The 13,873-nt window shown below is 47.3% G+C and overlaps 1 protein-coding gene across 4 annotated transcripts in view; it reads right to left on the reverse strand.

The window, feature by feature from the left end:
- ERCC6L2 (ERCC excision repair 6 like 2) overlaps nucleotides 1–13,873 on the reverse strand; it is a 1,058,011-nt gene that overhangs the window by 701,346 nt on the left and 342,792 nt on the right. For all 4 annotated transcript variants that reach the window (XM_069227916.1, XM_069227908.1, XM_069227899.1 and 1 more), the window contains exons 7-8: nucleotides 9,863–10,070; nucleotides 6,730–6,870 (exon numbers count right to left, since the gene is read on the reverse strand). In XM_069227916.1, coding sequence (XP_069084017.1) covers nucleotides 6,730–6,870; nucleotides 9,863–10,070 — 349 coding nt within the window. The remainder of the gene's footprint in view (nucleotides 1–6,729; nucleotides 6,871–9,862; nucleotides 10,071–13,873) is intronic.

A 13,873-nucleotide genomic window follows, 5' to 3' on the forward strand; every position in this document is an offset into this window, starting at 1 on the left:
CGAGCAAGATAGATTCCTGCAACCTAAAGAAGAAGGAGGACTGCTGACCCAAAGCCCTGCAGTGAAGACGGAGACGACAACTGATTTGGCCCCAGCCCCACTGGCCTGTCTCCCTACTTCGAAGAAAACTGCAACAGCGACGCATCCAACGGGGTCCAGTGACCTCTGAAGCCTCAGAGGACTATCCTGCATCTAAAGGACCAAGAAGCTTCCGAGAACAGCGGCCCTGTTCAACAAACTGCAACTTTCTGCAACAAAGAAGCAACTTTTAAAGACCACACGTTTCCCACCGGGAGCGTGAGACTTTCCACTCTGCACCCGACACCCCCGGATCGACCTGCGGAAAACTAACACTACAGGGAGGACTGCCCGGCGACTGCAAGCCAGTGAGTAGCCAGAGTTGACCCCCCTGAGCCCCCACAGCGACGCCTGCAGAGGAAATCCAGAGGCTCCCCCTGACTGCTTGTAACAAGGAACCCGACGCCTGGAATCAGCACTGCACCCGCAGCCCCAGAACCTGAAGGAACCGAACTCCAGTGCAAGAGCGACCCCCAGCCGACCCTCTGCCTAGCCCAGGAGGTGGCTACCCCGAGGAGCCCCCTCTGTGCCTGCCTGCATCATTGAAGAGACCCCTGGGTCTCCCCATTAGTTCCTATCAGAAACCCGATCCCTGTTTGCACTGTGCACCCGGCCGCCCCTGTGCCGCTGAGGGTGTACTTTCTGCGCCTGCTTGTGTCCCCCCCCGGTGCCCTACAAAACCCCCCTGGTCTGCCCCCCGAGGACGCGGGTACTTACCTGCTGGCACCCCTATTTCCATTGAAACCTATGTGTTTTGGGCACCACTTTGACCTCTGTAACTGACCGGCCCTGAGCTGCTGGTGTGGTAACTTTGGGGTTGCCTTGAACCCCTAACGGTGGGCTACCCTGGACCCAACTTTGAACCCTGTAAGTGTCCATTTTTAAAATAGTTTATTGCCATTTTTGTCAAAACTCTACATGCTATTGTGATTGTTCAAAGTTCCTAGAATACCTGAGTGAAGTACCTTTCATTTGAAGTATTACTTGCAAATCTTGAACCTGTGGTTCTTCAAATAAACTAAGAAAATATATTTTTCTATATAAAAACCTATTGGCCTGGAGTAAGTCTTTGAGTGTGTGTTCCTCATTTATTGCCTGTGTGTGTACGACAAATGCTTAACACTACCCTTTGATAAGCCTACTGCTCGACCACACTACCACAAAATAGAGCATTAGAATTATCTCTTTTTGCCACTATCTTCCCTCTAAGGGGAACCCTTGGACTCTGTGCACACTATTTCTTACTTTGAAATAGTATATACAGAGCCAACTTCCTACACCATCCTTCCCCCAGGCCCATCCTGAGCATCACTGTCCTCAAGTAGTCCCATCAGACCGAGTCAAATGCTTTCTAGAAATCTATTGCAAGCAACGTTCCAGATGGGGGTCTCTCCGTCCTTGGCATCTGTAAGATGGCAAAGAGGCGTCTGAGATTCAGCGAGGTGCTACGGTTCGGGACAAACCCATTTTGGTCTGCGTGTACTAACATGGGTATATATTGAAGCAAGCGATTGGCTAGGATCTTGCTAAGAATTTTGAAATCACTGTTCAGCATGGATAGCGGGCGGGAATCAGTGACTGATGCTTCACCCGATTTCAACTTGGGCAGAGGGACCACCAGCGCCTCCCTAAGTGAGTCTGGTAGTAGGCCACGGTGTAATGCCTCCGCGTACAATTCCACCAACTGAGGCGCCAGCAGCGCCGAGTACTTCTTGTAAAAGTCCATTGGGAGACCGTCTGTACCAGGCGTGTTCCCTAGGGCTAGTTGCATAATGGCTTCCCGTACCTCCTCCCCTGTCACCGCCCCCCCCCCAGTCCGTCCCTCCCCTCGTGTGTCAGGGTAGTCAGTGGGAGCGGCCGTAAAAAAATATCTAGGCGGTCTGCTTCGAGATTGTCCGGACTGCGATACAAGTAGGTATAGTAATCTCTAAAAGCATTGTTTATGGGGCCCGGCCTGAATCTACGCTCGCCTTTCATATCATGCACACTCACAATGGGTGACCCCTCCCCGCCCGACCTCACCAACCAGGCCAGCTTCTTACCAGACCTACCCTCCTCGGCCTGCACTGATGCTAAGTATCTCTGCGTGCAATGGCATCTAAGCTGTTCCTCTACCTGAGAGAGGGACCTCCTCGCTTGCATATGCTCCTCTTGTTCCGGTATTCCATTGCTCCCTTTCTTTTCCCCCTCATGTATGGTTTTCTCTAGACTGATCAATTCCCGCTCCAGTGTGCACCTTATCCCTACGGTTTGTCCTATACTGTAACCTCTTGTTGCTACTTTAAGTGTTTCCCACTCTATATATCTGGAGGAGGCAGATCCCTTATTAATGTTAATGTGATCTGTCAGATATGAGCGGAGCGCCTCTCTGTATGCCTGGTCTTCCAGCGCAGTTGCAAATAATCTCCACATCGGTATTGGGGGGGGGCTGTCCTCAACCACCCTCCAAGTGAGCAACAGGGGATTGTGATCGAATAATGTGCACCCCAGGTATTCTAAATGGGGCATACCTTGCGCTAGGGTGGCTGAGCATACCACCCTGTCTATCCTAGAATGTACTCGGTGAAGTCCTGAGAAATATGAGTAGTCTTTGTCGTCAGGGTGCTGTTCGTGTCAGACATCAATCAATCCCCAGGCGTGCACCCACTCTCTCAGTTTTTTTGCTACTTTATGCGTTACTGCTCCTGGCAGCGGTGGAGTAGAGCTGTCCAGGTCTATATCCAGTATGCTATTGAAGACCCCCCAGTAACAACTCTCCATATTGCTGGCGAGTAAGGTGGCTCGACAAACGCTGTAGGAAGGGGATCTGGTCCTGATTAGGAGCATAAATACTTCCTAGTACTATTGTAACAACATGAAGTTTCCCCTCCACTATCACAAGCCTACCCTCCTGATCTAGGTCTGTCGATACTACTTCGAAGGGGACTCCCACACGAACCCAGACCAACGCTCCTCTGGCGTAAGCAGAATATTTAGTGGCAAACACCTGCCCTCTCCATCTACGCCTCAGTTTCATCACCTCACTTGCTGTCAAATGAGTCTCTTGCAGCATTGCTACATGTATGCCTCTCCTCTTTAGGTGGGACAATATTCTGTGTCTTTTAGCTAGTGACCCCATCCCCCATACATTCCACGTTAGGAAACTATAGTCTGTCATATAGATGTATCAAGAGAATTGCGGCCTGACCACCTCCCTCGGCATCCCACTCCCCTTTGTCCATTTTCATGTGCTGCATATAAACAATCCACAATCCCCAGGCACCATCAAAACTCAAAATTGAAAAACCCAACTCCCTATCCCCAGGGAGCCTCTCAAAATGCAGGCTGCCCGAGCAGACTGTGCAACTTTGTCAACCAAGTAAATATAGTTCTCGCCAGTCTGACTGAGTGGATGAGAAGCCGATAAGGGGGTGGGTCCGTGCCCGTCGGGGCCTACTGATTACACAGTGCACCTCATCTCAGGACCAGTTTATGGGTACTGTTACCCCAGTTCATCTGCGGAGTCACCCTCGGGGCCGCCCGGAGCAGCCAGAGCCATATACCGACAAGACAGTTGTGCCGTCCGAGTCTCTCTAATTGCTCTCCGGGGGGGATACTTCTCTGCCCAATGCAGGCCGCCGCCCTCAGGGCTTCTTTCCTCACAGACTCCTTCTGGGATCGTGATGGCTCGGCCCGGAGGCGGGCCCGCTGGCGCTGCCCTCCGGGCCCCCTGTGATCCACGTTCAGCGCCACCCGACCTTGCACGTTGTCCTCTCTGTCCTCCGCGGGCCTCCAGCCACTCCCATGCCTCTTCAGGGTCCTGGAAGAATGTGGTCTTGTCCTCCACTATCACTCTCAATCTTGCCGGGAAGAGATGTGAGTATTGGATCCCTTCGTCCCTAAGGGCCCTTTTCACTGCCAGAAACGAGGCTCTTTTAATTTGGACGTCAATTGTAAAATCTGGGAAGAGAGTCACTTCTCCATTCGCCACTCTAAAGGGACCCGCCTCTCTGGCCCTCTGAAGCAGGATATGTCTGTCTTTGTAGTGGAGTAACCTGGCTATCACCACTCGGGCTGCCTCCCAGGTGCTAGGGGCCTCGAGGGGACTCGAAGCGCTCGTACAAGTGTAAAGAATGGTTTCAGCTGTCCCAGTGCTACAACTGTACGCAATCATTCCTCAAGGAATTCCATCATATTCGTGGCCTTCCACACCTTCCGGGAGACCTACCACCCGTACATTGTTCCTTCGATTTCTTCCCTCTGCATCCTCTGCCCTGTGCTCCAGCCGTATCACTCTGTCCGTGAGACTCATCACTGTGGCGGCTAGGTCCTTTTGTCTCGGTGTGAGGTCCGCTAGTGTGGCATCTGTCTCCTTAACTCTGTCTGTCAGGTTTTGGTGGTCCGCCCGTAGGAGGCCTACTTCTCTGTGACCTGGTTTATGTCGTGCTGTAGAGTTGCTTTTGTGTCCTGGATTGCACCCAGTATTTTGTCCAGGGTGTCTTGGACTTTAGACTGTGTGAGGTCCTTCAGGTCCCCTCCACTACGGTCGGCGGATATTGTGCATTCCATAGCTTACCCCCGCCCCGGTTCCTGGAGGTCATCGGAGCTAGATGAATTTGTTTTCAATGTGGCTTGTGGCCCTTTGCTGCGACACTGCTGATACTCTAGGCCCAGATGCACCCAGCTCAAGCCACCGTACCGGGGCGGCAGCGTCCTGGTCCCTTAGCGGCCCGTTCCTCTGGCCATTATGTAGTTGCAGATTCTTTTGTGCCAGTTGCACCCCGGACCTGTGCCCGTCCCTCAAGGCCAACCCCAGGATCAATGCGGGGCCCCTCTCCTCACCGCGAAGTATGAACCCCACAGGTCCAGCTGGCACCACACTGCCCCGGGGGGCCCCAGGACTCATCCGCCAAAGTATTCCGGCCTTCCCCGGAGCTCCGTCGACAATCTCGATGCCCCCGCAGTCCAGCGCGGTCAGCGACAGCAGTGTCCCCACCTCAAGGCCCGCGGCCGATCCAACCCCGCAGCGGCGTCGCCAGTGACTGGGCGTCTCACCTTGCTCTGCTTCGGCGTCTCTGCTCCGTCAAGGGGACTGGTGTGTCCTGGGGTCTCCCCACCTTTCTGCCAGGGCCGAATCCGGGACCCCGAGGCCCAGCGCCATCCGAACGCCCGGGCCCCAGCCAGCGGCCCTGCCATGCGGGAGCACCACGTGTCCTCCTCCGGTTCCACCGGGGCAGGTCAGGTCCACCCCGCCACAAGTCCAGGGCAAGCAGACCTCGCCTAAACAGCAGGGGCCTCGAGCCGGAGCCGCCGCTCCCTCCCTTCACAGCATCCCGTAGGACCATCCGGCCACAGCCGGGCAGGCCCGCCACTCGAGCCCCCGGCCTCCACTCACCCCTGGGCCTCGTCAGGGCCGCCCCGCTGTTCGCATCCAGGGGCGACCTAGGGGCCCGGAGACCCGGTGCCGCCGCCCGTCTCCACCCCCCGACAGGCCACGCGCACGGTACTCTCGGTGATGGCCCCGGGGTGGGGCTCGATTTTGCGGATTATTGCAGCCAGCAGGTCACCTTATCATCCTTCATGGCATTTCTTTTCTCCACATTCTAAAAAGAAAATAAACAGATTTCCCTGTAGACTTACACATTGCAATATTTTACTTGTAACATGGAAGGATATGGATAAAAGAAACCCACTTTGTTACATTGCGACCTGGAACTGTCAGCCCAAAGTAAACAATTAGTTTAAGCAGCTAGAATAATCTTGTTTCGTTCAAAACATTGGCCTGCTAAATATGAGTGCACTCTTCTTGCTCAAAAATTCTATTAATAGATTCATAGATTTGGAACATGAAAAAAGTTAACACTACAATTGCTTGGAATAGAAGATGATTACTTTTTTTTATTTATTATTATTTGCATCTTCCTAGGCTTTACATGCAATGCCTGCTGAGAGTAGCAACAGGATACAGATGATATTTAAGAAAACCTATTCAAAACCAATGAGCTTCTTCTTACAGATTTTGTTTCAAACACAGGAGGAAAAGAACCAATCTTTATTCCTCGAACGTTCATTTCATTGACACCCCACGAGACATTTTTGCCATGACTAACAACCAAGGAATGACCCAATGGCTGATGCCATGAAATGCTTAACTACAATAACATCACTACATAAACTACTCCTTTATTAGAAAAAACAAACTGCTTCGCAATTCTCTAGGTTTTCTCCCTGCTAATATGTATCAATAACATTTAAGGGTCAGGGTGACTTTTTTAGTTCTGTAATTTATATCCACTAGTAGCAAGAATGATTTAGGGCAGAATGCCTCAGGTCCAGATATCTGCTTACTTCGGTTTATTACTATTAAAACGAATTTCGCAGACGAAGGAAAAAACATGCACAAATCATACAACTGGACAAAACACCATAGAACGACTTCAATGCAACTCCTGAGGGAGAAACATAAAACCCACACCAACTTCATCCTTTTGCAATTGCTCCCTTGGAAAGGGCAATGTGTTTAGGTGAAAAGCTGCTTTCCCCGCCACTCCCTCTGTTTTAAAGGCATCTTTTCAATGGCAGATAAGAGGGCCTAAAGAATTACACCAGCGCACAGCACCCCGGGCAAAGTGTGAGATGGCATCAAAGGTCACAGTACACATAAATTCTTACTTTGTAGCAGCAGTTCTTCCGTTTCCGTCCACTGCCACAGCTACATGGCTCCCGGGCTCGAAGCACCAAACTCACGTCCTCCATCTCCAACACACTCTGATAAACGGCTCTTTGGAAGTCTGTCAGGGAGCAGTATACTATCTGTAGAAACACGGGGAAAAGAGGTGAATACTTCCTTGTTTACATGGCAGACGGGGCAGCGCAGAAAACAAAGAAATATGTCCTAGCAAGGAGTTGCCGCACGCCCATTGTGAGGTTTGGCACTCCTTGGGGCATTGCCATCGAGACCGTTAATTACCGGCAATAAACCAGTATTGTGCAATAATAAATCACACCACCACAGTTTAAGCTGAGCAATGGTCTCAAGGCAATATTAGAGGCAAGGGATATGACCCCTTCCCTCACACCCTAGTCGTGAAGTAAAAAGCTGACCCAACTGGTGTACAATCGAGCCCTCGCTGCACTAGTGATGATAGTTACGGAGCTAATGCTGCATAGCTAACTTAATTCTGCATACAAAGGCTTTTAAGTAAAACATGACAGCTTGGAGTGAAAGACAATCTTACTGATAGTGATCCAATCACCGTTAAGTTTAAACCGCAACTAACGTAGGTGGCAAAATATATTACATCCACACCACATATCAAGTGATCAGTGCTTTGCGCGAGCATTGCCGGGTACTGAATACCTGCAATTTTTAATTTGAAAGGAAGAGAGCTCTAGGATATCTCAAGAGGTTTACAATCCTCATAATGGGAGAGTACTCATCAGTAGCTTAGCCAACAGGGAGCCTGGGATAGTGAAAGTATGAACTTCCAAATTTCCATTTCAAGCACTTCAAGTGGAGTCACATTGCTAAAAAATAACCCCCCTGCATTTTGCTTAGAGACATGATTCTGTGAAACACTGCCAGTCTTCGAGACTGTCAAAAAATTATGCTGAAGAGACTGACAGCAAGGCAACAGGCAAAGGATGCTACTAAATTATTACAGGACTTGCAAGATCACACATATTCATGCAAGAATCATCCCATTTTACTCTTTCACTTGTTCTGCTCTTGCAACAGCTGAGCACAGTCACTGGTGCAATTAGAGACTGTGTTGCTTGGCAAAAGTTGGTGCTCCTTTAAGAACAGATGGCAGGCAGATGGATAGATAACTGTATACTAAGAAGAGAAACGCCTCTAATCAGATCACTAAGTAAAGGAAGGTAAATGGGTGGGACAAATGAAGTATAGCAGGACTACTTGATTTAGAGTTATCAGATATATCATCAATCCATTAAAAAGAAACAAATTGATGCAACAAACTAATAAATTCTAATAATTAGATCTGACAAACGCTGACGTAGAATCCATCCATACAGTAACCCCACATTTGAATGAGTTGCCTGCCACATAAACAGGGGCAAATGAGTGGTGTTAGTTGCATCCACACTGCGTTCCTGTGAAGTCAGGAGTATGCCTACACCAGAGAAGTAGCACGTGCATTCTAAACGGAGCATTCGCCTTTCTGTGCATTACATGACACTTAGCTACATTGTGTTGACTATTCCTGCTCCAGCTTGCTGGATTGATAAATTGCCAGACATTCAATTTTGGTTATAACGTTCACTGTATGCTCTGTGAAGCTGTCTGGACTTATTGCTCTCACCAAGCTTTCATCTTATTAATGATCTCCACATCACTGGATTACAACTTCATTTTGTGAAGGTTTCCTCCGTGGATTACATTTTAATCTTCGGATAGATTCCTCTTTATCTGTTCTCATCACTGATCAATGGAACCTTCACCTTCATCACCATGGACATGCTGAACAGTTCTGTGACTGCAGACAACTCAGTGCTTATCTGATATCTTGCAAGTACGACTTTGGCTACAAGTATTGTATGATTTACCAGCTTAGTTTGAGAATCCAATATTTCTATACTTGAAATAGGACAACCAATCAGAATTCCAGGTGTTACTTCAACCTCTATTTTCAACATTTCTTTTAAAAAACTGCTGCATTCACTCTGATATTGGCATAGCATTTTGATACACAGAGCAGCTGACTTTGGAAATGGGAAACGTGGTACTGAAGCCCCCTTTGTTACTGAGCCAAAAATGTAATCTCCTATGTAGATGAAGCTCACAATTAAGGGTGATCAATCTTCTGAAAGATTCCACCTGCGTGTTCTCTTTCCAAACAACATAAATCAGAGATAAGATGATACTGTGTTCAAGCCCAAAACCATGTCTCCATTGACTTTCTTCCTTCCTAGTAAGAGAGTCAAGAGGGTTATCCTCTTGTTCATGCAATGCGTAGCTGTTGTACTGTCTGTCAGCCCATGTACATTCTGACACGGTCTAACTAAAGAACTAAGATGCTGTTTCAACAGACTGATGAGTAACTTAATCTCCTTTGGTGCCCATATCCTGCTGATTAACATGTCTGCAACGTGTGTGCACAATATGCTGAGAGAGTACAACAGATAAAGGGTCCGATTGGAGAGGGGGGTGGTAAAAAGAGACTGAAGGTCAACATAAGCAGGTTAGCGCAAGCAATAATGGTCAAAGCAAACCAAAACAAAATAACACAGAGCTACAATACAGGAAAAACATTTATAAAAAAAACAATAAAAAACAATTTTATTTCGGCAAAAAGCAGCAACATTTAATAAGGTGCAGAGTGCAAATCAGTGAAAAAGGGTGCAACAAAATGTATGCAATAAAATTAAAAAAACAAGAAATAGTCTACAAAATAGCACATCTCAAGTGATCACTCAATTTGAAACATAAGAAGGCTTCCTGGGCGTTGCTTTTAACATTCTGTTGTATTCCACTGCGAGACAAGCAGTATTGCTACAAAATGTATGGGGGACATGAATGGGGAAAAAAACCAATACAATGAGGAGAAATTTTAAGGAGTTACGATATGTTACAGAATATCTTAATACAAAACTACCAGATATCTGTCTGGATTATAAATGTAATTTCATGATTTATATTTCTAGTTGTCTTTTAATTCGTTTTTGACAACAAAAAAAAATACAACTATTGAAGTTGTGTATGCTGTATATAGTACCAACAGTAAGTAAGCGTAACAAACGCAAGCACAATAAAAATGTTTAAAAAAGGAAGGAACTCTCTTACCCTGTCTTCCTTCTTAGGCAATTGATTACTTATGATAGCTTTAGTACGTCTCAGGAAAAAGGCAGACATCTTCCTTACTAGCCTTTGCATGACTTTTCGTCCAGTTGCCAGCTCTCTCTTAGTTGCATTATGTCTCTGTCCATATTCCACTGGGCTTGAAAATTGCTCCTTGAATTGGGCTCTGCTTCCCAAACATCCAGGCACGGCCCTAAAAGGAATTCCTAAAATATCAGGCTTGTCCTCAATTTACATTATAGCGCCTCAAAAACACTTTCACTCCTTAACAAATAAAAAGAAATGATCCAAAAACGGTGAGCACAGTGATTGTTCTGAGGACTAATTTTTTGTTACTACTTAATGCTAAATAAATATCTTAGTGTTTAGGCATGCATGAGTGATAGACAGGATTAACAACCAGCTTGTAAAAAAGGAATTACACATCTAAATATTTTATGGACAATAACGTAATCACAAATCAAGATGCCAGGTAAACACCGAGATAATCAAAAACCGGTGGTGAAAAAAAAAAAAAAAAGAAAATTGGACACTGCAGATGTGCATTGCTATGAAATACCACTAAACTGCATTCACCAGTAAGAAAGAACTCTACAATGTAACCGGAGGCTTCAGGTCAAATGATCTACCACAGATTACAAGGATCGTAGACCACAAACACGGACTGTCAGAGAAAACCTTTAAAATGAGAACTCATTATTATAATAATAATAAGTACAGTCAGATTAGTGTGTGATGGGTTCGTCTATAAACTGAAAGCACTGCGCTTTAATCCAAGCCTAGATGCAATGAATGAAAAAGGTAATATTATACTCTTCACATTCTCAGATGCCACTGAAGAGTTAAGAGATTCATAGGTAAGTGTTACAGATAAATGGAGCATCCGTTGTTCTAATAATAGGGAACATATTCTAGACAGAGACCATCGATCTATGATTGGCATAACTAATCGGTAACATGGTATTTCACAGACAACAGCCACATAATACCAATTAAACTGTTTGCTGGCAGCATCTACCAAAGTCATCATTGCTGAAATTCACGAGAAACCTACCTCCCTATATTTTCATATCTGGGATACAGTGGAACGAACAAGAAAAAATAACTACTGAGAATGGATAAAAGAAAAAATGTCTAAAAACCGTAAGAGGGTTTAAATGCGCTTTAGAGAGCTGAGTTAAAGTCTAGCATGAGTTAAAGCGGAGCTAAAATTTTGCATGAATTAGAATACTTCCTACATGGACGTAGGCAAAAGCAACACAAGTAGATATTTAAAAAAAGAAAGAAGATGTGAATGGCTGTGCACTGGCATACTAAATACTCTCACCGTGCCTGTGGCTCAAATGAATTAAAGAAACAAAAGTTTAAACAAGGAGCATAATTTGGGGGGCTGACATCAAGCAGCACGACCATTATTATTGCCAAAAAGGCTTTAAATATGCTCGAGCAGGAATCTCAAGAAAGCAGAATCCAACCACACCCAAAGTGAAAATCACACACAAGTTAAGCTGACCAAAAGTGAGTTACACGTTATAAATGTCGGAGGCCATGTACTTGGAAGTAATCAAAGTAATGATCAGATGAAGGGATTTGTGTCTGTGGATGCATGGGCAGAGTGGCATTCTGAGGAACACTGGGGCCCTTATTATGAGTCTGGCGGTCCTAGGACTGCCAGACTCGCTGTGGCGGTTGGAACGCTGCCAAATCAGAGGTTCGGGATCCTCATTCATTATAACCATTTGCAGATTCAGGAGGATGGGGGGGTTTGTAATGAATCAGCAGCTATAGTCTCCAAAAGAGACGAGGCATTATAGAAGGTAAGTAACTTGTTCATCTGATAGAGAATTTTAGCTACAGATTACTTATCTTAGATCTAGAGCCACAAGGATGACTTGCACCCAGTCGTTCTTGATCCTCTTGAGAACTCTAGGCATGAGTGGTATGGACGGAAAGGTGTACAGGAGTCCTGAGCTCCACTCTAGATGAATAGCGTAGCCATGCAGGAGCCGCCTTAGAAACTCCAGCATGCAAAACTGCTGACATTGCTCGTTCTCCACGGAGGTGAACAGATGTAACCAAGACTCTCCCAACCGTTGAAAGAGACTTTGTGCCACCTCCGGATGGAGACTCCACTCATGATCTCCTAAGCAACTGCCCCTAAGTTTGTCCACCCTAGAGTTCAGAGAACCCCCAAGGTGTTCAACCACCAGGGAAATGCCCTTGTGTTTTAGCCATGTCAAGAAACAAAGGGCCCCTTGATATAGCGTCCACAACCCCGCCAGCTCTGTTTGTTGCAGTACCACATGGCGGTGGTGTTGTCTGTGAACACCTGCACCAGCCCACCCTTGATGGAAGGTAGAAAAGCCTTCAATGCTTGTCAAATCACCCACAACTTCAGCAAATTGATTCCGCCAGACACCAGATTCCCCTTATATCCACCTCTTCCAGACAGCCACCCCATCCCAGAAGTGACACATCTGTCACTATTGTGAGAAATGGTTGGGGGAGCGGGAAGGGTCTGCTGATGACCAACTGTGGTTTATTCACCACCACTGCAGATCTTTTGCACTCCCTCCGAGATCTAGACCAAGTCAGAGAGATTTCCCTGATGCTGAGCCCATTGGAAGTTCAGGTTCCACTGTAGAGCCCACATATGCCAACATGCATTTTTTACTGGCAGGACACAGGAGGCCATGAGTCCCAGCAGCCTCAGAGCAGGTCTCATCGAAACCCAGGACTGAGGCTCCAACAAAGGCCTCAAAGCCTGAGTATCCTGGACTCTTCGCTTGGGACGATAAGCCTGAAACTACATTGTTTCCATAACAGCTGCGATGCAAGAGAGCGTCTGAGATTGAGTCAGGTGTGACTTTGGCATGTGTATACTGAACCCCACTGAGTGCAGGAGGTCCACTGTAGTTGGGGGTGGGAGACAACAGCTTGGGGTGAGCTCATCTCCAACAGCCAGAAGTCGAGAAAGGGTAAGACTAACACCCCTGATTTTTGCAGGTGAGTTGCAACCACTGCCTTCACCTGGGTGAACACCTGAGGGGCGCTGTTCAAGCCAAAGAGGAGCACGGCAAACTGAAAAATGCATGTGGCCGTGAACTGCAGGTAACGCCTGTGGGCACACAGGACAGGGATGTGCAACTATGCATCCTGCAAGACCAGCGCTACCATTCAGCCTCCCAGGTACAGGGTAGATAGAATCTGAGCCAATGTGAGCATCATGAATTTTTCCTTCTTATGGAAGAAGTTGAGGGACCACAGGTCTAGGATAGGATAGGATGAAGAACTCTGTCCTTCTTAGGCCCCAGAAAGTAGCGGGAATAACAACCACAACCTACTTCTGGTGTCAGGACCCTTTCTATAGATCCCTTGGCCTTGCGGAGAAAAGAAGGATGATCCTCCATCAGCCTGTCTTGCGATGGTGGCATGGGGAGAGCTGGTCACAATCTGGCGCCACACTGGCAGCAAATCCTGCCACCAACTAGATGACTGTGATGATATAAGGGCAGAGTGGGAGGGTTTGGAGGCTGCAACTGAAGAGGGGGGACTGAATCCATGAGGCCTGTGGATGCCGCACTTCAGCCATGCAGATACCGTGGAGCATGAGAGGCATGGTGTCTGAGTTGGTAGGGGCATAGCTGGTAGCCCTTACTTAGGCACGAAAAGGGCGAAAAGCAGACTGGGGGTGGTGTGGGGCTTAGGGTAAGCCTAAGGAACGGACCAGAGCCTGACTGTCCTTCAAACATTGGAATGCTGAGTGAGCTTTGTCGCCAAAGAGATGGGAGCCATCTAAGGGCATGTCCATCAAAGAAGACGTAACATCTCCCAATAATCAGTAGTGCAAAGCCAGGAATAGCACCTCAAGGCCACCGGTGACGAAACCTCTCTGCCCAGCAAGTCGGTTGTGTCAAGTCCACAGGGAATTGTGAACTTTGCTGCATCTCTCTGTCTGTTAAAGCTTGGGAGAGCATGGCCAGAGTCTCTTCCCAG

This window comes from Pleurodeles waltl, chromosome 1_1 (genome assembly GCF_031143425.1).
Source record: "Pleurodeles waltl isolate 20211129_DDA chromosome 1_1, aPleWal1.hap1.20221129, whole genome shotgun sequence".
Classification (NCBI taxonomy): domain Eukaryota; kingdom Metazoa; phylum Chordata; class Amphibia; order Caudata; family Salamandridae; genus Pleurodeles; species Pleurodeles waltl.